This window comes from Alnus glutinosa, chromosome 11 (genome assembly GCF_958979055.1).
Source record: "Alnus glutinosa chromosome 11, dhAlnGlut1.1, whole genome shotgun sequence".
Lineage (NCBI taxonomy): Eukaryota > Viridiplantae > Streptophyta > Magnoliopsida > Fagales > Betulaceae > Alnus > Alnus glutinosa.
Genome location: NC_084896.1, coordinates 4,060,926 through 4,084,790, shown reverse-complemented (window position 1 = coordinate 4,084,790; position 23,865 = coordinate 4,060,926). Strand labels below are relative to the sequence as shown.

The window sequence follows — 23,865 nt, the reverse complement described above, 5'->3', positions numbered from 1 at the left end:
AATTTCAATATTTTCTAAAATATCAAACTAAAAATTTTCATACCTTTTGTATTACATTAATTACTTTTCATTATTATTTTAAAAAAATTGTTAAGAAATATAACTTTTTGACTTTTCCTTAAAAAAAAAAAATTTCAAGCTTTTTTCTATTTATATCAAAACAATCATTTCTTATTACTAGTCAAACAAAAATTTCACTACAAAATCGTTTACCAAACATACACTTAATGCCCCCGGCCCCTCAAAAGCCAGCAAAAAATAGGCTTAAATTTTTTTCAATAAACAAAAATACTCTTATAAGTTCACAAAATAAAAAAAAATAATAAAAAAAAAAAAAAAAAGCATCATTTCAAATGTCAAGAATATTCACATTCGGCTCATCAAATATTAGCTAAATAACATTTTTTTAACTACTCACTTTCAAAGCATCACTTTTGCTCATCATTTTGAAATATTATTTTCAAAGAAGAGAGAAAAACATTGCTTTTCTTATTATTATAGATTATGCATTATTGAGTTATAATGCTCAATATTTATTAAGCACTATAGCAAAATGCGATCAAAGCTATGGCTACTATGACCAGTTTCTGACTTCAGCAATGACGATGGGATGGAATATTATTACATTTTTCACTGGAAACCGCCTTAACCTGCACCGGTGCCGGTGGGGCATCCAAAAATAATCAGAATATGGAAGCATAAGTCAACACCTGCATATCTTCAACCGCATGAACAGCTTGAATACAAAGGAAGGAAAAATGCAAAATCACTCCACTTAGTTTATCTGATTTAGAATAAAGTAACAAGTAGTTCTATATATATTAATAATTTCATATAATATCAACTTGCCGAATATGGTTTATCCACTATGTAGAAGAGACAAATCTCACAGCTCAAGAATCAGGTTGAAAAGTGAATGCCCAGATAAATTTTTGGACTGCTGCTCGAAGTTGCCAAGAAAAAACCACCTCTTTATTGAAAAAATCTAAAGATTGTACAAGGTAACACTCAAGGGTATGCACATTTTGCCGACAGGCATATGTTTTAACTTCACACACAGAACTAATGACTGATCAACAACAAACAAATTATTTCAATACAAGGATTACTTATTATACACCCAGAGTTCTGGACTCAAGAGATGGTCTATGGTTTCTACTAATGGGTAGGGAAACATAAACCTCATGAACCTCCTGCTTACAAACCTCTCCTCTGTCCCTGTCTATTGCATAACAAACATAAACAGTATCAATCGCATTGTCCACCACATGGACAAACAAACCCAGCACCATGATCAGCAGCACCCATGCCAGAGCAGCCACATAGTATGAATCAACCCCAAGACCGCTCACAGCCATTAGGATAGCACAGACCTGCTTATGCACATCCATTAACATGAAGCATTAGAAACAGAAAGGAGAGCCAAAAAGCTAAAAAAAAAAAAAGGGCTTCAAACAAACTAAAAAAGGTCAAGCAAGTAATGAAGATCAAATAATCGAAAAGGACACAAGTTATCCTTGTATGGCACCAGAAGCCTTCTCAATTGACTAGTGCCGGAGGTTGGCAACTCAAACTAGCCATACTTGCGATAAAGTAGTCGGCAGTGTTGCAGTATAAAATTTCTGATGATAGTTTATATATCCTTGTAAACGAAAAAGGTTTGCTGATACAAAAATCCTCTAGTTTGATATCTAAAAGGAACAGTTTAGAAACAACATTAAACTGTAAACTGACGGCAATCAGCAACCCCCCCAAAAAAAAATTCCCACCCTTTCTTTCCTTCTCTTCCTATCTCTCCTCCTCTTTTTTCCCTAACAAAGACTACATACAAGTTTCTAAAGCGTTAAGCAGGTTACAACCAGTACCAAATTCTCTTCCCTACTGTGTTTTTGGGGGTAGAACCTCCCCCACACCCCCCCCCCCCCCCCCCCCCCCCCCAACAAAAAAAAAAAAAACCTAAGAAAAAGCAGGTTTAAATGGTTAATGTCATCCAATTGCAGTTGGAGACAAGCAGGTTCATCTGGCCTCTAAACATACCACATAAAGAACAGGGGGCTTCCTGACATCGCCAACTCATGATAAGATCCACTTGAACCAGTAATTAATGGCAATCAAAAAGATTAGTGAGTTGGTAAGACCACATACCGCAATTGCATATATAGCTGAGAGGACAAAAATAATTCCACCCAATAGACGAGTAGAGATGGTCTCCACAACTACAGCCGAGAGAAGATTACGTTTTAGAAGCTCATAGGTCATTCTTGCAGATGTGCAGTAGGCTTCGCCAGTTATTGCCACAAAGTTGATCGTAAACTTGTTAAGAAAATCAATTGCTGACAGAAAAACATTAACACAGCATCGTAGTATAAGATTCACTATCCATGGAAGGTCTTCTTGTCTTGCAGTATCAACAGCAGCACGCACCACATGCACGGCACATATAAGGAGGCCAGACAGACATATTGTGCCGGAGGAGGGGCCAAATGCATTTCTGCAAGTATTTACAATAAAAATATGAGAAAGAAACCATATCATGATCACTGTTGCCATTCTCTGATTTGAAAAACATTCATCTAGGTCTAGTTTTTGTTTTTTTGTCTTCTGTTTTCCTTTGTACTTTCACTAGCAAGAGAGGAAATGTGCTGAAAGTTTTGGCCATACAACTAGATGGAAAGACTAAATAAGCAAAAGGGAAAACTACATTTACCCCCTCAATCTAACACCCTTTCCCCCAATTTTTTAATTTGGTTCACTCAATTGATCTACCATTGGGGTTGCAATGTCCCCCTTTCACACCTAAAATGACAAAAATACCCTGCATAAAAAAATTTAAAAAAAAAACCAAAAAAATGACAAAATTCAGATAAAAAGGGCATCACTTAAGTCTTTTTTTTTCTTTTTTTTTTAAACTTTTTTCCCTGATTTTTTTTGTCCTTTTTTTTATGCAGATTATTTTTGTCATTTTGGGGGCGGAAGGAGGACATTACAACCCCAATGGTAGATTGGTATGGTAAATTAACCAAATTGAAAGATTATGGGAGACACTGCAAATTGAGAGGTAGATTGAGGGAGGTAAGTGTAGTTTCCCCTGAGAAAAATAATGAAAGACATGCTAAGCATTGCTTGTCTTTTTGTAAGTGATTACATAACCTCATTATTGAATACACAACCATTTGATTTGGCTCATGAGCAAATATTGACAACAGGATAAATGAAACCGTAAAAAGTTTGATACTGATTGCACCAAAAGAACATAGTTACAAACAAAAGTTGATGACTTAAACTCCAACGGATACAATAAAATTCCAATATTCTACATCTCAAAGGCCTGAGCTGGACATCTATCCTGGGTGAAGCTATGCAACAGAAGGCCAAAGTGAACTGGCACTACCAAGTGGACCAATATCCATGAACACATGCTGCCATTAATATTGAAAATAAACATACAGTGCCAGAACCCCAAAAAGTTACTGAAAATCCATAATAGTAGTACATTACATTTTGTAATCCCATAACATAAGCGACTAAATTAAAGTATTCCTTGCAGATATGTCATCCATTTATCCTCATTATATGATGTTTAAAATGCTCGATAGGTTAGCCCAACAGAATCTCATATGAAGGTTGCAAACCCCAATAGAAGGGGTCACGAGACAGCACCCCATGTATTTGACAGGATATCCCACAAGTGCTGCTCTCCAACATGACAATCCTAAAACTTAAGTAAACTTCAAAACAAATAACGATAGCAATTTTTAGAGCTACACAAACTTGTTCTGCAGTGGAAACCCTACACAAGAGGCAGATATTGTAAGGGCAACTACAAGGGGTGTACATCTCTCTAAGGTAGGGACCTTCAATTAGATCCTATACTCTTGGTACCCCATGGCAACAAACAAGTAGCCATCAAGAGACACGGCACATTGCTATTATCTATACCTCCATGAGGAAATGATCTCCATATGGAACTTGTTCATGGCAACTCATCAGTTCTTTATATCATAACCACCACGCATTATTTCTGTTTGATGACACTATATCCTAAATGTCATCACAGTCTCCAACAAACAAGTAGCCATCGATGGACACAGCATGCATTGCCATTATTACACCTTCTATGAGGACATGATGACATGAAATTTATTCATAGTACCAATGAGCTTTAGCTCAAATGGCACTTCCACCTTGCTACTCCTCCCTTTGTAGCAAGATGGAGGGTGAGGTCCTGGGTTCAAGTCCCACCGGAAGCGTGTGACTTGCCAATAAAAAAATGAAATTTATTCATAGCAACCATCGTCATCACCACACATTATTCAGATTTAAAGACAACGTATCCTAAACTTCGTCACAATCTCCAACAACTAATCCTCTAAATTTCACTTACGCTCAAATACAATACAGCCCAATCTATAGATACATATAATCCCACAAAAAGCTATATCATACGCAATTGCAATTACTCTTCAAAAGCCAACAAAAAGACATATATGAGAAAAGAATGATAAATTAGACCACAAAGCAAGACATAGCAATGGAATTCACCTCAAAGAACTTCTTATACTCCGCCTAGGAGTCTCACCCCCCTTAGAGAAATACCACTGCGCAACAGTCCCACTGATCACATAAGCCTGCGCTTCCACCATAGCCGCCAAAGACCACAGCATCGTCAGAATCGCCAGCGCATAGTACGCGGGCACCCACCCATCTTGCTTCCACACACAAGTATACTCTCCGTCCGTTTCGCGCGGCGCAATCTCTCCGTTCTGACTTGCAAACACCAAGAACACCACAATCGGCGCGTAGTAGACCAGCAACCCGATCGTCAAAGACGGTAGCACCACGAACAAACCCAAGTTCCTCCACAACGCGTCAGAAGCGACCCCAATTATGCTCACAGTAAGCTCGATTCGGTGCCAATTGACCACGAAGATCCAGACGATCACGGCTATTACCAAAAACACGAAGACGAGGACAACAATCCGATAAACCAAAGGGAAAGCGTCGCTGCAAGAGGAGCTGACGGTGCAGGCGACGAACCAGTAGACGTTGAAGAAGATGGGGATGACAACGAAGAAGGGAAGGGACACGTATACTATGTGTTTGGTGTAACGCTTGAGGATGAGGAGCAAGAGCAAGCAAATGGGTAAACTCAAAACGAAAGTAACCACGAAAACCCATATCAAACTGTCCAAAAAATTCGAAGAAGAAAGCGAATAGAAGCTAACCCAGGTGGTGGGCGAGAGCTCTGAGAGCGAGCTTTCGACGCACGAGGAGGAGTTGGAGCTGTAAGAGAAGGAGGAGAGGTCGGAGTAGTGGGTGTTGCGGTGGAAGACGGAGAAAAGGCCGAAGCCGAAGGTGCAGAGGACGAAGAGGAGGAAGAGGACGAGGAAAGGAATGTCCTTGAATGGCCTCGGCCCGTAGTTGTAGGAGATCTGGAGGTACTGGGTCTCGTCGGGTTCAGGTTCCGGTAGTGGGTCCTCGGGTGGCTTGGAGAGGAGGGGTTGGTTGGGGGAGGAGGAGGAGGAGTCATAGAAGGATACGGGTTTATCGGGTTCCTCTGTGCTACCCATCACACACGCACTCACGCAGAGAAACACACACAGAGAGGAGGGGTTTGAAGAAACTGTTCTACGTTTGACTGTTTGGCTGGGTAGGAAGACACGAGCAAGCTTTCGCTTAGCTGGGCATATGGATCAGACCGACAATTGAAAAGGGGCGTTTGCTTAATTTTGTCCTATTTTTATCTTTATTTTTGTACATTTTTTTCCTTGATATGCGCAAACCAGCTTAAAACAAAAAGAAAAGAAAGAAAGAAAAGAAAAGGATTATTACTTTTGGGGTGTCAAAATAATCATGTCATGCGGGTCTCAAAAACCAAAAGATGATCATGCAAAAGTTTCAGTGAACTCTTTTGCTGTATCAAACAACGTACAACATACAGATTTGGCTGATACCAAGACTGCAGCAAAAGCTCATTTTATCAAGAGAAGGGTTCCTCCTTTTTGATTTTAGAGAGTATTTCATTGAACCCAAGAAGCCGTTAATCCCAATTTGTTTGTTGATTATTGAGAAAAAAAAAACAAATGATTTTGGTGTCTACAACATTTTATTTCAATTGCACCGTCCAAGGCCGGGACCGGGACCGGGACCGGGATCGGGATCGGGTGCAATATGCAATACGAGCAGTTAATGTAAAAGGACAATACGAACAGTTAATTGCAGCCGATCCAAATCCCAATCACAGTTTAGTGTTTACTAATTTTCGTGCCACGTTCGCTTGAAATGAATCTGAATTGCATGGTCTGACATTACCAAATACCAACTGATATGCGTTAATTTAATTGCCAATCTCTTGATACCCAATTTGAATAAAAGAGAGTCGGTGCATATTGCCCACTCAGAGTGTGCTGCAGACAATAGGATAAGTCAAACCCCAACTCAGACGCACGTTCTAATCTCATGACAACTAATTCAAAAGCTTAAAAAAAAAAAAAATATCAACATGCTGCTTGTCGTTTGGGCAGTTGGGCCTTTCAATAATCAAGATTATGAGGTTATCTTGGTAGGTTGGTTGGCGTATATGGTTGACATTTCTAACATTAAGGTCACTTTCAAATTAGGCCGGAGGAATTTTTTCTAACTCAGTCTATTAAATTGATACATATACAAAATGTTAAATTCTCACGTACATGTTATTAATAGAGCATGTAATTCCCCGGTATGATAAAAGTACACGTGACAATCATATATATTTTGAATATATGTCAACTTAATCGGCGGAATTAATAGGGAAGCTGAAAGCCACCCCTACCCTCCTTGAAATGCTTACTTGTATATCCTATTTGTATGTTGGAGCCAAAGCATTCCTGTGATTTCAGTGCTTGCACTATATGATAAGATTGGTTTCCTGTCTCAGAGAATGAAATTCCAAAAATTTCCTTTCTTTTTGCTTCTCTTTCTAAATGTAAAGTTGCTTTCAAGCTCACCCATCATAAAAGTAGTCTCATGTACAGAATGGACACTAAAATGGAAACAGGCTCATTTTGTCTTGATTCCTCTACAACAAACATGCTTGTGTTAATGACAAAGTACAATATTTCCAAGAACACCTATAACTATCCGATCTGAGAAATCATGACTGCTAAAATTCATGGATGTGTTACAAAGTTAAGAGAATGTGAATCAATTATCTGAACCAAATTCGCAAACCTGAAACGGAAAAAGCTTGCTATTGTTCATGTATAGAGGAGCTTATCTTTCCTCATCCCACTGGCTTTTGGGTATCTCTCCAGAGTCAGCAATAACAACCTTTTTTCTAGGCTTTCCGCTGTAGGTTCCAGCCCCTCCTTCAATTGCAAACACAGTATCCATGCCTTGAATAACCTTGCCAAAGACAACATGCTCCCCATCCAACCTGGACAGATGTATATCATAGCACACATCATTTATGTAGATCTACTTTGGTGGCACAATATGCATATAAGCAACAGACCCAGAGTATAAAGTTTTAAACAATGAAATTTCATACGGGCTGAAGATTGTCCATCTAATATGAAAATTCACTTTTGTCAACAACGGCTGCCCCCATTTTCTTCAAACAAGAATAAATTGCACAATGACAATTGGATGGTAATTCTATTCATCCGAAAAAAGAAAGATAATCATTTCAGATGGTCCTAGAAAATATAGTCATATGAGTACTGTTGAAGTAGTGGGCAGAAGAAGATTGTATCATTTAAAGATTCACAACTCAGACGATCCAAACACATCAATTAGGATTTATCAGGTTTCTGGACCTGAAATTTTTAATGTAGGCTTTTTATGTCTTAATATTCAATAATACCACCCTAGAGATAGTTTACCAGTTGGCTTTAACTGTAGTGATAAAAAATTGTGAGCCATTAGAATCAGGTCCTGAATTCACCATGGAAACAACACCTGCAACATTAACAGCATGGTTTCAGAGAAAGGATAGAAAAAAGGAACTGTAACAAGACTCGATAAAAGATTGAGCTTTAGAAATCCATAACTAATAACACACTGCTCAACCACCAAAGGTTTTGAAGTTAAAGACCTGCATGTGAATTTTTTATCTTGAAATTCTCATCCGGAAAGGTGCCACCATATATAGATTCAAACCCCCTACCATCGCCGTAAACAATATCTCCACCTTGAATCATGAACCCAGATACTATACGATGAAATGGTGTTCCTTTATAGTGGAGTTTTTTCCCACTGGGACCCTTGCCTTTATCCCCTACGTTTAAGGTGAGCAAGTTGTAATCAGCATATTGTCAATAAACACAGCCATCAGGTTAACTAACACATGACACAAGTAAGAAGAACCCCAGTACCTGTGCACAAAGCCCTAAAATTTTCTGCAAACAAAAAAACTTGAGCATTAGGCAACCATTTGGCATGAGAACAAATACAACCAGTATTTCAACCAAAAAAAAAATACAAATTGAAATGATATGACTTCAGTTCAGTTTGCTATGAACTCAACAGCTTGAATTCAAGTAGACATGGCTTGCCAGGTAAAGGGCAACAAAAAATCAATATGATTCACCAATGGGCCACTAGTTGAAATGATTACACGCACAAGCTCGAGGGCATACCAACAGTTTTTGGTACAACTTGGCCATATAATCCGATCACGATTCTACCTGCACGAGTAAAGGTATAAATTGGCAGTGGAATAGATAAACAGGGGAACAAAATATAAAAGGTTGAGCTATTATATGAATCCCAACACTATATATTCTAGAGTTTAGACCATTGATCTTTTCTGGCTTATTGTCAGAACCTGGATTGTTATAAAAAAATGCAAACATTGTTATATTTTCAATCAAACTGGGCCAAGATTTATACTTTAGTGATCTAAGCAGCAAGTGCCAGTTTTAACAGACCCGAGCTTGAGTAAATAATTAAAGTAGGACAATGAATAATGGTAGCCCTGTCCATTAATGACTTCATTATGCCCAAATGGAACTGCACTGCAATCCATTGGAAAGATTGAACATACTTATCCTTCTGTGGTATCCACCACCGAATAAAATAAACCATGGCCTTGGAACCACCACTTAGAAAGTATCTAAAAATCAATCATAAACCACTCCATATTTTGATTCACATTCCACATAAAGCATACAGCATGCCATATTATTGATCATTTGAAGACTGGGGAAAAAGAAGAAAAGCAGAAGAAAATTTCTTAAAAATTACAAAGAAAAGAACATGAAGATCCAATCACACAATAACAGGGTAGGCTCCCTAATGAAACGTCTTCCTCACCATAATCATTGAGGATTATAAAGTGCTGTGTTTTGCGAAAGTAACACAAGTAGTTTAAGGAGGGTAGGAGTTGGGAGAAAAGTTTTACAACAAGAAATTGGTATTGCTTCAATTAATAAATAACAATAAGACAGTAATTGTTATTCATTAGCATATGTGCCACTCAAAGTAGCCAGGCCTTTATTATTACAGTCTAAATACTTATGAAAAAGATTAAAAAAAAAAAAAAAAAAAAACAGTTTTAGTCACAGTTTTAATATGAAAGCTGTACCTTGACGTTGTTCATCAATATCAACATCCAAGTAAACTCTGTGGGTGATTTCAGGCACTTCTTCTGCTTTCTCCTCAACCTACATAGTAGAATATTGCCATTAGATTAGAGCTAATGGTACATAGTTGAGCATGAAAATATATACCAAATGAAAATTAACATATGAAAAGGTAAATGAATGTATAAGCAAATAATGGCAAACGGGTACTAAAAAGAAATTTTGATTCTCAAGCATACAGATATGGTTGTTACTCTACATAGCAGAGTCGTGAGTTGTGATGGTATTTTCCAAAAGTAGCAGACTCCTGGAATTTCACCACGAGGTGGTAGCTACATTACTGAAGCAAGAAGTAAAACCAGAATCTAAAATCCCTTTGTATATCTAATGAGCCATATTTTTTCCCACTCACCTATTTGTTAAACCTGATTCCCATCTCATGTACAAGGAGAACTTGGAACCATATTTAACACTCTCGTATAGAATCATATATTTTCCAAACCATTGAAAAAAAAAAACAGCTCAATGATTATATGAGTTTTGTAGGAAATTTGTGTCCTTATAATAATTATCCCACTAATGTCCATTTTGGTACTAACATCATCAAATGCCTTAGAAAATAGCGATGCATCTTCTCTATCTAAGTGTATAGCCACAAGCATATTAGGATCCTTGATTTCTTAGGGTTACTCCCTGGTGGAATTCTTAAAATTCTAACAAATACTTTTAATTAAATGGTTCAAAATTTTACGTTTCAACATTTACCACTTCTAAAGAATCTTTAATTTTAGCATAATTTATTGTATCTCTCAAAGTTATATGACGAGATAAAAATAAAAAATAAAATAAAATAAAATAAAAATAAAAATAAAAAAAATCCTGAACAATTCGTTTAAAAATAATGACTAGGATTTTAAGAACTCTACCATAGAGTTACCCTAAGAAATCTAGAAGATCTTGATCCACCACAATGATATCGTTGGGATGAGTGTGCAGAAACCACCCCGCACAAATCTAACAAAAATGCAACAGAAGCTTGGTAGCCCTGATTTGAACTTTACATGCAGTATGACAATACACCACATGCCATAGCAACAATTGAAGTTCTAGGACAAACTCCAATATTCTCTAAAGCCGTGAAAACAATGGGGAAAGGAGAGGAAATTTGTCCAATTGCATGGGGAAATTACTTCTACTTTTAATAATCCTCCCAACAATTTTCCCACACTTCCTCTCAATCCTTTCGTTAATCAACAAAGTCGATGCCACTCATTTTTACCAAATCCAAGTAATGAAATCCTCATCCAACCTAGTCCACCTTAACCGTTACTTTGTAATTCCTCTTTCCAATGTCAAGCATAATAAAAATTTTACCACATTGAGATTCGAAATATGAACAATTTTTTGTTTCGATTGCACCCAATTAAGCACTCATTAGACAGAATTCAAGTGTAATTAAAGCTGCAATCTCATTTTCCAATGCTATGACATCACAAAGACCCAGTTAAACACCAAACCCAAATCAAAAACCACTTCCTCCACGGCATTCAGATTACATAAACCAAAACCAAACAAAAACCATCAAACCCACCATAAAAAATCAAAACCCAGATCAAAATTGCCGTTAGAAACAGCTCAAAACTCAATCCCACTCCTACATTCAGATCCGCACACATACAAAACGAAATGGGTTTGAAAATTAAAAGGGAGAAGAAAACAAAAAAGTACCTTTTTGTGGCTGGAGAACGCGAAGACGACGAAAACTAAGAGGACCAGGAAGAGGAGGAGGCAGCGTGGCTGGATCAATAGCGATATCGCTCGACGCATTGTTTTGGTTCACTGTGTCTCTCTATTTCTCGGATCAACAACTATATCTATTGGTTTCGGGGTCCTCCATGAAGATAACAGATAGTTTCACTTTCTCTACCTTGAGGATTGAAAGGACCAAAATGCACCAGTGTCAGTGGACTCTCAGTCTCAGAGAGAGTGCAAAATGCTGGGATTTTCCGGTCGATTGCTCTGCAAAGAGATCTTTTATTAAAAATTAATTTATCTAAAATGACCAGGATTAGTACACTATAATCTGAATAAGAATTTATTTTTAGGGCTAAATAAATATTTGATACACGTTGATCGGAAACTTTATTTTTTAACATTTCAATTTCAATTTACATTAAAAATAGTATTTGAGTTTTGAAAAAGGATGAGCTTTGTATATCTGTCTATATTTTCATTCAATATTTAACAATCTGCCACATGTCAACTCTTGAGGGTTGACACGTGGCACAATATAAAAAAAATAAAAAATTAAAATCTTTAAAAATTAATTAATATTAAAATTAAAAATATTTTAAAAAAATAAAAATATTAAAAACTTTAAAAAATAAAAAATAATAATAATAATAAGGAGACTCAGCCACCCCCTTGGCCGACCTGGGGTGGTTCAGCCACCACTATAGCCAAAGAGAAAAAAGAAAGAAAAAAATTTGTGAGGGTTTTGGCTGTTGGGGGTAGCCAAACCACCACTAAGAGGACCACAGAGGTGGTTCGGCCACCCCCAAGGGCCACAGGAGTAGTTCGACCTTAAGTATTTTAATCTCAGACTTAATTTGATTAACTTCAAGTTGCAAATATTTTATTGTAATTTGTTCTTTAGGTTTATCAAATCTTTTAAGCGTGTTGCTTAAACTTATCTCAAGACTTTTAGACTTATTTCCTTCCCTTTTTGTGAGAAGTTTTCTTAATTTTTCTAAACATTGTCTTTTTAACTCAGGATTCTCAATTTTACTTATAAGATCAATAAGCAATTCTTCTTGCTCTTCTTCTTTGGTCATAATACCAATTGTTTTGCAACAAGTGTCGTTACAACCGAAACTTATGTCTGGACCAGATTCAGACTAATTGCTACTGCAGGAGCAATAGCTGTTATTACTTGAACTAATACTTAGTTCAGACTCATAGTCACTGGGTCAGTGTCTTTTATCTCTAACATTTTTATTAAATTTTCCTTTTCTTCGTTATAGACTTTTAGAGACTTAATGGTTTCCTTAGCTTTGCCATCCTTTGCAAAGTGACCTGGCTTACCACACTTATAACAATTATCTTTGTTGTTCTTAGATCTTTTAAACATTTTCTTAGGTTGTCTCTTTTCCTTCTTAAAGAAATCATTCGACTTTGGCTTGGCCAAAAACTTGAACTTAACCTTTTCATCCATGGGATAGGTAATTAACCCATCCTGGTCTGTTGTAAAATGATACAACAGGGTGATGAAAGGTAAACCTAATATGACTTTATCAGTCATATTTTTAACAAAGACAAATGATGTTTTGAAGCAAACATTGTCTTGACACACATGGGCTTTACTAATTTCAAAAGTAATTTGCATCTTACTGCCATTAGCAGAACGCAAAGTTTCTTTTGTCTTACTGTAATATTTCGTAGGAACACATAGAAGAATTGTTTTACATTCTCTGTTCATTATGAAGTTTGTTTCACAGAAGGATTGGGAAATGCCCCCTTATGCTCTAAGAAGTCTTTCCAACAGGAAAGTTCAATTCAGTTATTATGATTATGTGGATGCCTGGTACAAAGTCCTTTTGCACCAGAATGAGGAATTCACCCACTCCTGGTTTATCAATTTTGAACAATGTCATGGACCACTTCTTCCTGTAAATTTATTTACTAGGGACTTTGGGTATGTTCCAATCATTGACATCAATGAAGGAATCCTCATCGTGGTACTCAACGTGTTCTTCGTTGATTACCTCTGGAATCTCAGAGATTCTAGTGGATCTAGAGCTTGTTGATGAGTTAGATCTGAACAATCTATTCATCTTTGCAAGTTCAGGGTTATCTGACTTAGACTTTTACTGTTTCGGTCTCTCTACCACAAGACATCTCTCTATTACACTTCATCTCTGTTCTCCAACTAGGTTTTCTAGGTCATACGTCTGTGTCCTATTCGTGTATCCTTCCGACTTACTTGGCCTTCCCTCGGCTCTTGACTGCGCTGACGGCACATTGACGGCAGTGTCCTTTTCCTATTAGCCCTAGAATCTTAACAGAAAGTGGTATAACAAACAGACTGAAACAATAGCAGAACAAGCAGAATAACCAACCACTTGGGCGGATGTACAGATCAAGCAGGAATCAACTTCAACACTTATATATATATATATATATATATATATATATATATATATATATATATAAGGGTTTTTGTCCTTGGGGGTGGTTCGGCCACCCCCAAGGTCCATAAGGGTAGTTTGGCGGGCCAAGTTTTTGTAAACTTAAAAAAAAAAAAGAAATTAAAAATTTTAAAAACTCGTATGCGACAACATACGGGCGTCCTCCGGTCTAAAAAGACATATTTTGTAAACGTAATGTCTATATTGACAGCTACAAAAACTTAGTGGATGGTATACATTGTAATTTTTTAAATATTAAAGGTAAAAATAAAAAAAAAATTAAAAAAAAAGTACAACTTTGAGGAGTTAAGACATTTTCCCGTTGTAATGTTATATTATGTATAATGTAGTAAATACTGTAAATTGAATGATATCCTTATGAAAACGCATATGGGTTGATTGTATTTAATCATGAGAGTAAAAAAAAAAAAGTTACTACAAGTTTCAGTTTTAGTATTTCATGTAAAAAATAATTTTTGCACAATATAAATGTACAAAATACTTACACAATAAAACACGGAAAATGTCCCCCGTCTATCACTTTCCATAAAACACATTGTTGTGCCCAATATTTGGCAACTAACACACCCCTTTTATGTTAGTACAAAAGTGTACAGAGAAAAAATATTTTTTAACGACTCGCAAAGATGCTTTATATATTAGGTTTTTACAGAGTTGGGAATGTCCTTTTTAAAAAGTTTTTCCTTCACTTTATAGTTTATGCTCATTCTTTGAGTATAATTTATAAGAAGTTTTAAAGAAAAACTCTTTTTTATTATTATTTTTTTTTTTTGAATTTATAAGAATATTTTTGTCTTATTGTAAAATTTATAGAGTTATTTTTGTCTTTTTGTTAACCTTGGGAAGACGTTGACAATTTTTTAGTAGTTTAAAAAGGACACTATCTCAATTAAAAGTTTAGGAAAACATTGATAATTTGAGAGAAGTACGTAAACTGTTAATATATATATATATATATATATATATATATATAGAATTTACGCTGCTTTGTTTATCATGAATGTAAACACCATTTTTTTTAGATGAATAATTATATCACATTTTAGGAAAATAGTTATTATATGGGTCTATGAAATGGCTATTTCATTTTTAGGTCTATTAATGTTTACCAAACGTGACCCTAAATTTAGCCCTGGTTCTCCTTATTTTCGGGATTAATATGAATTTCAGAATTTAGTTATTAGATTTACAAAACCAAAAAATAAAAATAAAAAAAAAAATTGGGGGAAATAGAACCTGTTGTTACGTCGTAAGAGCCATGTATGTGGAGACTGCAAGGGAGGCCCAACTACACAAATGAATGGGCTTTCCTGGATGCGATTTTAAACTGGGCTTGAAATTGTCCATCTTTTACGAGTCTGCAAAACCTAAAAACGAAAAGATTAAATCTAAAAGTATTTCGTGTGTCATTTTTGTGTCCCTTAAAAAAGGAGGCGTCTTTTAAAAATACTATTTGATCAAAATTCAGTAGTGATCAAGTAATTCTACATGTCATATAAATGTTCATCAAGTGTCCATCAAATAATGAGATGACTTTTAAAATCACCATTGGGCTTGTGATTGATCAAAATTGAATTTTGATCATATGGTGATTTTAAAAGCCTCATCGTTTTTAGAATGACACAAAAAGGACATGGGTATGACATTTAGAATTATTCTTTTAAAAGCTACCTCATTGTTTGAAGGACACTTAATGGACACTTACATAACATGTAAAATTACCATAGTGATTAATCACAAGTCCAGTGGTAATTTTAAAATCCACCTCATTTTTCGAATAACACATAAGGGACTTCTAGCACTACTCAAACCAAAAAGGGGGAAGTGGAAAAAGAATGATTGACATGCATATGGCTCTTACAGTTAGGAATCCCAATTGATACATAATTTATTTTCTTTATAAAAATTTAGTAACAAGCAAAAAAAAAAAAATTGTTTTCAAATAACAGTATCAAGAAGAAAATGTTAAAGTATGACTTAAACGATTAAATTCATTTTTTTTACCAGCTTAATTTTTTGGGATAATTGATGATTTAACGTGGTATTTGAATAAAAGTCTCGAGTTTGAATCTCACTTTTAATTAGATATTGTACTTGGACCTCACTTGTTAAAAAATGGTTTGAGAGCTTAATTTTTTGCTAACACACTGAAAACTCCAGCTTCTCTCTTTTCTTTTTTCCATTTTTTTTTTGTCTTTTCCCCAAGTTATGACAATAGGATAGTGAAAGCTTAGGGTCTATTTGGGTTTGCAATTTCTAAAAGTGCGATTTAAAAATAGTGATTTTAAAATGTGCGATTTAAAAAATTAATTTTTAAAAACGCAGTTAAGCGTTTGGCAAAATCGAACTGCGTTTTCAAAAAAACACAGCATTGGCACATGGCTCACTTACCTTTTTTATTGCTTTGTTGGGATTTTAAATGCCTCTCATCGTTACAGGCAATATATAAAATTATAAATGTATATATATATTTTTTACAAAGTTATTTTTTTTTTCTAAATTAAAAAGAGTATATCATTTTTACATGTATTTTTAATATAAATTTACATTTATCACATCCATTTAATACACGTAAAAAATACGTGCTTTAATGCTCCGTTTGTTTCGGCGTAAAATGATTTCCGGAAAATGATTTCGGTATTTTACGGTGTTTGGTAGGGCGAAAATAACGGTCAACGAAAATCATTTTCGGTTTGACCGTAAAACCTTCTTTAATTTTTAGAAAACGATTTACGGTTTTTAAAACCGTAAATCGTTTTCCAAAATTATATTCTTCGTCCTTACACGCATGTTTGATATCTGACTGTCCGAATCCTACAATAATCGGTCGTTCGAAAATAGGCAGCACCGGAATCCGGCATCATCAAGTCACTGGAATAATGCCGGCGTCGGAATCCGACCACCGGAATCCGGCCGCCTGAACACCTCCGGCCGCCGGAATCCGGCGACATCCCCGAATGCCGGCGGAATCTGGCCGGAATCCGGCCATGGACAGAAACCTGCCGGAACCCGGCCTGAACTGACCGGATCCGGCCACTGATCTGGTCGGATCTGGCCGAAATGGCCGGGATCCGGCCGGATCTGACCGGATCCGGCCACTGACCCGGCCGGATCTGGCCGGAATTCGGCGGGATCTGACCGGATCCGGCCACTGATCCTGCCGAGATCCGGCCAAAATGACCGGATGAGGCCGGATCTGACCGGGCCCGGAGGTGTCCTGCCGGAATCCGGCAATTTTGGCCGGATCCGGCCAAACATGTTCGCCGGATTCCGGCAACAGGTGCATTTTCACTTTTAGTAATTTTTTCGTGCGAACCAAACACCGAAAAATATTTTCGAGAAAATAATTTCTTTTGAAATTGATTTCGTTGAAAATATTTTACGATGAAAACCATTTTACGTCGAAACAAACGGAGCATAAGAATATATATTGATTTAATAGATTAAATTATCAGAATTTCCTTCCGTCCGGTTTAAAAGATCTATATAATATAATATTAATGGAAAAAATATTGGCCCACTCAGCCTTTGTTTTCTGGGGTCATTGTCAAACACATTCATTTTAGTGGGCCAATATTACTCAATTTGGGGCATTCTCCAAGGTCCAGGTTGAGCTTGGAGCTATGGGCTTTCCATTTACTAGTATTACCAGGACAATTTTTTTTTTTTTTTTTTAATTCAGTTTATTAAATTGACGTATAGGACTCGTTTGGTTTGCGAAATAAACCTCAGTATGTTTGGTATGGATCTATTCCTTGGAATACCTATTCCCATTGAAATACCCATTCCCTTACGAAGATGAATACATATTCCTCTAAAAAATTAGAGGAATAGCTATTCCAATGGGAATAGATTAGATTTTTCAAAAAAACACAATTATTTTTTATTCTCTTTCAGTTTCTTTTTTTTACAAAAAAAAAAAAAAAAAAAAAAAAAGAAGGTGAAAAATCGAAACCCCACCCCCCCCCCCCCCTTAACAATGGCTGGCCAACCACCACAACTAGTGGTGCGACCACCCCCAAATGGCTCCGTGGGTGGCCGACCACCAATTGTGGTGGTCGGCCACCCTATAGTTTTCAATTTTTTTTTAATTTTTTAATTTAAGTTTTTATTATTTATTATTTTTAAAATTTATATAATGTAGAAATTTTTTGGTAATTTTGATTGTATTCCAATTAATGTATATTAGTTGTTACCAAACTAAATATTAAGAATAACCATTTCATTCCATCAGCTTCTATTCTTAGGAATAGTTATTCATTTTCCTAATGAAATAGTCATTCCACAAACTAAACGAAACCATAATTTTAGAGCCTGTGATTCTCACATGCAAACTAAAATAACAATAATAATAAAAAGGGAAAAATGCTCCAAAAATCCTTGAGGTATCACTTTTTCTAAAGTCTCTCCATAAGAAGAAATAAACAGGCACACAATTCCATAGAAGCCCATTAAGTGTCGGTGGGGTATATATCTAATGTTTTTGTGCTGGTTCTGCTGTCTCTACTGATTGGGGAATTTGTGGGATACTCCTTTTTTCAATCATTGAAAAGATTTAACAAGGTTTTATGTCCTATATATATATATATGCATCAGATATATACTTATCATCAAAAGCTAGCGTATTCTCTCATATAAAGTAAAGTTTTTTGTTTTAAAAAAAGGAAAAACAAAAGGAAAAGAAGAAAAAGTTTGTTGAGAGAGTCTGATGTTTCATCTGTGAAAGGATTCATCTTTATTCAATGCTTTTGACTGAGATTTCGCTTCTAAAAGGAGGAATGGAAGGTAAGAATGCAAAGCAAAGCATGCCGACCTAAAAAAATTCAAAAGTTGTGACAAGTAGCTGAGTCATTTCCTTCAAAAGAAAGAAAGTTTTAACGTTCTACTTGTCAGTGAGATTAATGAGGGGTCCCGAATGCAAGCAGGTATGATCATTTTGTGGAAGGCATCAACAATGTCTTGTAATCTTCTCGATCATTTTTAGTGATTTATGTGAAGCGGGATATCAATTTAACTGTACATCGACTTGCTAAAGAAGCAGTCAATCATCTCATAGATACAAATACTATTTGGGTGAAAAAAAATTCCTTCAATCATTTATGATATTGTAAGTAGGAAACTCTTAGACCCTCGTTTCTGATCTCAGATATTTTTACTTGTATGCATTGAGATTATTAATAAGAATTATATGTTAAAAAAAAAAAAAAAAAAATCTATAGGGGGAGGTTTTTGGGGAGTAAATTAGAGTTCTTCTATGGTCTAGAAAAGTATACAATAAAATTACCAAATTTCTTTAAGTCATTTCAGAAAGTTAAACAAGGTGACAAGGCAAAAAGTCAAGTAATTTAGTCAATGTATTCGTTCTAGAGACTTGCTGTTAGACAGGCAAGTTTTATAAAAAAAAAAAAATTATAATTTTTTATTCGAATAGTTAGTAATTCAAATAATAAAATTGTTAAAATCTCTATCATGTTTAGTGTAGACATAGGAGTGGGAGTAATTATCCATGGCCTCTTCTTCTCCTTTTAAGTATCATTTTATTATATTCTTAAGTGATTGTCTCCATTTTTTTTTTTTTGGTTCGAATTTTAGATTCTTTTTAATTTTTATAAATTTATTGTTGAAAGATTATACATCAAAAGAACCCTTTTAAGGCATGGGACGACCTTGAATTATTTTAGGGTTAAATATAATTTAGCCCCCCAAACTACCACTCGTTCTCTAGATGGCCTCCCGAACTACCAAAGCTTGCATTATGGTCCTCCAAACTACCAACTTCTTTAAAAATGGCCTACTCCGTCAGTTTTTGCCGTCAATATGGATGGAAAATACTACATGTGCCGTGCACATGACTTTAAAGGATCAAAAAATCGAAAATGCCCTTCTTTTTAAACATAAAATTACTAAATTACCCTATAAAAAAATAACACCGTACTTAGTGGTATAAGACCACAATATTACGAAAATGCCATTGTAGATCATAATAGATCTGCTTCTCACCTTCACAGTACTTCGTCCTCTTTCCGCGTCTCCTCTGAACCCATAAACATGCTCTTCGCCACCAGCCCGTCTCGACCGAGCATGGAAACGAGTACTCCGAGCCGAACCGGAACTCGTCGCCCGCACGATCCGGTCCACTTCGCCCTAGATTGTGTAGTCGCTGAGGGTGCAACCGTAGTGACTCTTTGGCTACACATTGTAGGTATGGGGGGTAGTAAAATCGGCTTCTGTTATCACGCGTTCCCATTCGATAACACGGTCTAGCTCCTCCTGAGCCTTGTGTTGCACCCTTGGGTTCTTAAATAGCTCAGCCATAGCCCATTTTACAGAGATTGTTGTGGTGTCCATTCCCGCAGTGATGATGTCCCGCAGAAATCATTGTATATAATTTAATTTGTTCGTAATTCTGAGTCCAATTAAAAGCAAAATAAAATGAAGTTATATATATACACACTTACGCACCCAAAGGAGCCCAATGAATAATGATGGTTTCCTCGCTAAGCTCATATTGGTCCTGCAAAGTAAGCGAGGCATCAACAAAATGCAGCTTGGCACCACCACTCTTCTCATGTGCCTGAGTGGTATAAGATCACAAAATAGTTAGATCATGCAATGCCTCAAGTGGAAGGGTGTTCACCTCTGTTTTTATGTTCTAAAACAGAGGTAAACAGAGTATCTATGGCTGGAGAGTGGAGCACGTATGGAAGACGTGTTGAGTGGGGAGACTGGATCAGGACATGTGGAAGGTGGAGCACTAGGAGGCAGTTGAGGTGCTTCAGAATGATGGACACGATTTTTGGTTTAAATCGTGATGTTAGTCAAGAAAAAAAAAAAAAAAAAAAAAAAAAAAAAAAAAAGATTGGAGTCATTTTGGGTTATAGTTCCGGGTGGCTCAGCTGAGACTTTCACGGACCACGCGTGTGCTCGTGTTCGTTGTGTTACATGAAAGTGTAATTAACCATAAGTCTATAAATATTTAGAGGAATTAAGGTTGTCGGATTCACATTTGGTCCCATGCTAGCTCCTTATGAATACAAATATGCCATTTTTTCAGTTTGATGCACAAAAATATCCTTAAATTGTCTAAGAAATCAATCATTGCACCACAAAATAACCACATGCATACCACAAATACAAGCAAATTGGTATCATCTAAACGTCTCTGCAGCTTTCTTGCTGATAAACATAAATACTCCAACAAGAAAATTAAATATTAATTTGACCTTGATCGACCAAAGATATGGGGAATGATATATATATATATATATATATATATATATATATATATATATATATATATATATATATCATCTCCCCCTTAATGTCTCTCTGTCTCTCTCTGATGAAGTACGTACCATGCAATTAACGTTTAATTAAGTTTAATTTACAGGGTTGTTGGTATATGAACTCTGGATTCTCACAGGTTAACAACTCCACTGGTTTGAAGGTTTAGATCACATGCATAGCTCTCACATGGGGCTGTGGGGTCGGCGTGCATGTGATTGATAATTTCATCCGACTTGATAGTCAAACAATGGCTAAATTGACCAGACACGGACTAAGGTGATCGACATTAAAATACCCAGGACCATCCTTTTGACTCTTCCCATGCGTGCATGGCAAACCATTTCCTGTAAAATTGTTTTTTGTACAAATAAACTGTAGTTGCATTTGAGCAACTACATTATTATTATACTTTAGTTTTGTTTATACGTTAATGACTTAATTTCAATGTTCTAGGCTACTTTGGCATGGACTCTGCAACACAGACTTTCCAACACCGCGCATTGCCCATCAAATTATGGCCCCCTAGCCAAAGTACAAGGCTAATGCTTGTAGATCGAATGATCAAGAATTTTACGAATCCATCCATTTTCTCCAGGAAGTATGGCCTATTGAGTAAAGAAGAGGCAGAGGAGGATGCCAAGGGTATAGAAGAGACCATGCTCTATTTTAAACCTCCAAAACAGAGCACAAAGACTAAACCTCCAAAATAGATATATCTCTCTCTCTCTGTTTTGTGCCCTGCCGGCAGCTATAATGATTGGGTGAAAAACAAGTATTAATCGCAAAACCACGAGAGTACCTCGTACAGAACCTACAGACGAAACCAACAAACTTGAATTATCAGAAACAAAAAGAAAACAAAAATGAAAAACTTGAAGTATTAAACGCGACTCCAGGTGTCGAAACCTCCGGGATTTTACGGTGTCCTCCTCCGAGCCCCTGCGTTGGAAGGAGTCGCTGACGTGTGGGCAGACGACGGGTTGCCAGAAGGTGAGGTCGAGCGGTGTCGCCGGCGTGTGGGGTGACGACCTGCTGCAAATGAGTGAAAAACAAGAATAAAAAATGATACAGGATGAATTTATGTGCAGGGAGAGGGGTATTTTCAGGCTTTTAGGCTAAAAGACTCACCTGCTGTGCACGTGACTCGGTTTCCATCCATTTAGGCGGCACAAAGTGACGGATAGGGCCAAAAAAATAAGCAATTGGTAGTTTGGGGGGCCGGACTACAAGCACCGGTAGTTCGAGGGGCCATCTGAAGAATAGGTGGTAGTTTGGGGGGCTTTTTTTATTTAACCCATTATTTTATTTTGTACAACTACAAATTTTATATGATTTGACATCTCTCTCAATATAATTGGTCCCTCTCTCTCTCTCTATTTATTTAGGGTTAAATATATTTTAGCCCCTCAAACTACCACCCTTTCTCCGGATGGCCCCCTAAACTACCAATGCTTAGATTTTGGCCCCCCAAACTACCACTTTCTGATTTTTTGGCCCCATCCGTCCATTTATGCCGTCAATTTTAAACAGAAACCCGAAAATACCCCTCTTACACTTTGAAATTCCCACGGTTAAGGGAGGGGTATTTTCGGGTTTTTGACCAATTTCTGTTAGAATTAACGGCATAAATAGACGGATGGGGCCAAAAAATCAGAAAGTGGTAGTTTGGGGGGCCAGAATCTAAGCATTGGTAGTTTGGGGGGCCATCCGGAGAAAGGGTGGTAGTTTGGGGGGTTAAAATATATTTAACCCATTTATTTAAATGATTGGGGATGCGTCATGTATAATTAGGTTGTCCATTTTTGTCCGAATATGCACGGACATTTTGGTGGCCCTTTTTTTTATTTTTATTTTTTTTTCTAACTGCTTTTTTTTTTTTTTTTTTTTTACCAAAAATGCTAAAATTTTTAAATTTTTCTTCCAAAATTTGGTCTTCAAATAACGTGTCACAATCTCATGTGAGGTTGTGATATATTATTCAAAGACCAATTTAAAAAAAAATGAAAAGTGTAGCATTTCTCTTTTTTTAAAAAGGCGTAAAGATTGCAATAGACTTTTTGTAATGGTTTAGGGCATGTTTGGATAACACATTTATTTTTATTATTTTTGAAATACATGTTTAGGTTGTTTTACTAAATTTGAATTCTACTCAAGTTTTATCCGATTTTTTTCAATTTTGTTTCAATTTTTTTAAACCATCCAAACATAATTTCAAAAAATAAATTTAATCGGTATTCGCAATTTTGAATATAGTAAAGAATAATAAAATATAAAACAAAAAAATCGTACACCCAAACCTACCCTTAATATTTTGACATTCTAAGCGCATGTAGAGTCCGTGTCAATTCATCTCCTACGAAGAATAATTTTTATAAGAAGATGGCATGAACAAGATTTTTTTTGTGCCATTCAATAAGAAATTGTCATGTTATCATGTAAAATAAAAACTAAAATCGATGAAAACACCAGATTAATTGTTGTTCTCTTGGACAGTCGTCTTCTAGACTCCACAAAATCCTCATTCCCCCAATTCAAATTTTGAATACTATCATGTATGAACAAGAAATTGTGGAATAACAAAAGAGATGAAGAATAAAAAGAGAACAAGTAGTAGGTCGAATTTTTAAAATCATTATATAATAAGAGCAATTTTTTACTGTTAAAATATATATATATATAACGTTATAACAGTTATCATCATCAGCTGACAACTGACTAAACTGGGGCCATAACTTGTGTCTGAAAATGATCTTCGTTGATTAAGAAGGAATCAATGTACGGCCATGGTCGATCAATTTCATACAATT

At 36.1% G+C, this 23,865-nt stretch overlaps 2 protein-coding genes across 5 annotated transcripts; both read right to left on the bottom strand.

Annotated features, from left to right (window-relative positions):
* Positions 1 to 950: 950 nt before the first annotated feature.
* On the bottom strand, positions 951 to 5,735 carry LOC133881774 (uncharacterized). The gene is made up of 3 exons (XM_062320801.1): positions 4,543 to 5,735; positions 2,146 to 2,491; positions 951 to 1,373 (listed from the first exon to the last, which is right to left on the bottom strand). The coding sequence occupies exons 1-3, from the start codon at positions 5,568 to 5,570 to the stop codon at positions 1,113 to 1,115; spliced, it is 1,635 nt and encodes a 544-aa protein (XP_062176785.1). The 5' UTR covers positions 5,571 to 5,735; the 3' UTR covers positions 951 to 1,112.
* A 1,287-nt stretch (positions 5,736 to 7,022) lies between these two features.
* On the bottom strand, positions 7,023 to 11,591 carry LOC133882864 (peptidyl-prolyl cis-trans isomerase CYP21-1). Of its 4 annotated transcripts, none has more exons than XM_062322082.1 (7): positions 11,292 to 11,590; positions 9,566 to 9,644; positions 8,619 to 8,666; positions 8,355 to 8,378; positions 8,075 to 8,257; positions 7,863 to 7,938; positions 7,023 to 7,414 (listed from the first exon to the last, which is right to left on the bottom strand). In XM_062322082.1, exons 1-7 carry the CDS (start codon positions 11,388 to 11,390, stop codon positions 7,252 to 7,254), a joined length of 672 nt encoding a protein of 223 aa, XP_062178066.1. In that variant the 5' UTR covers positions 11,391 to 11,590; the 3' UTR covers positions 7,023 to 7,251. The 4 variants fall into 4 exon arrangements, with proteins under 4 accessions (XP_062178066.1, XP_062178067.1, XP_062178069.1 ...); XM_062322083.1 differs by having other exon boundaries at positions 8,075 to 8,248; XM_062322085.1 differs by lacking the exon at positions 8,619 to 8,666 and having other exon boundaries at positions 8,075 to 8,248; positions 11,292 to 11,591.
* Between the last annotated feature and the right edge of the window lie 12,274 nt (positions 11,592 to 23,865).

Excerpts from the sequence above, each read along its gene's own strand:
- LOC133881774 (XM_062320801.1), bottom strand. The coding sequence starts at position 5,570 with ATGGGTAGCACAGAGGAACCCGATAAACCCGTATCCTTCTATGACTCC. Across the intron at positions 2,492-4,542 it reads AGTATAAGAAGTTCTTTGAG|AAATGCATTTGGCCCCTCCT; the intron begins GTGAATTCCATT and ends AAATACTTGCAG. Across the intron at positions 1,374-2,145 it reads CAGCTATATATGCAATTGCG|GTCTGTGCTATCCTAATGGC; the intron begins GTATGTGGTCTT and ends GTGCATAAGCAG.
- LOC133882864 (XM_062322082.1), bottom strand. The coding sequence starts at position 11,390 with ATGCGTCGAGCGATATCGCTATTGATCCAGCCACGCTGCCTCCTCCTC. Across the intron at positions 9,645-11,291 it reads CGTTCTCCAGCCACAAAAAG|GTTGAGGAGAAAGCAGAAGA; the intron begins GTACTTTTTTGT and ends TCTACTATGTAG. Across the intron at positions 8,258-8,354 it reads TTTTAGGGCTTTGTGCACAG|GGGATAAAGGCAAGGGTCCC; the intron begins GTACTGGGGTTC and ends CCTTAAACGTAG.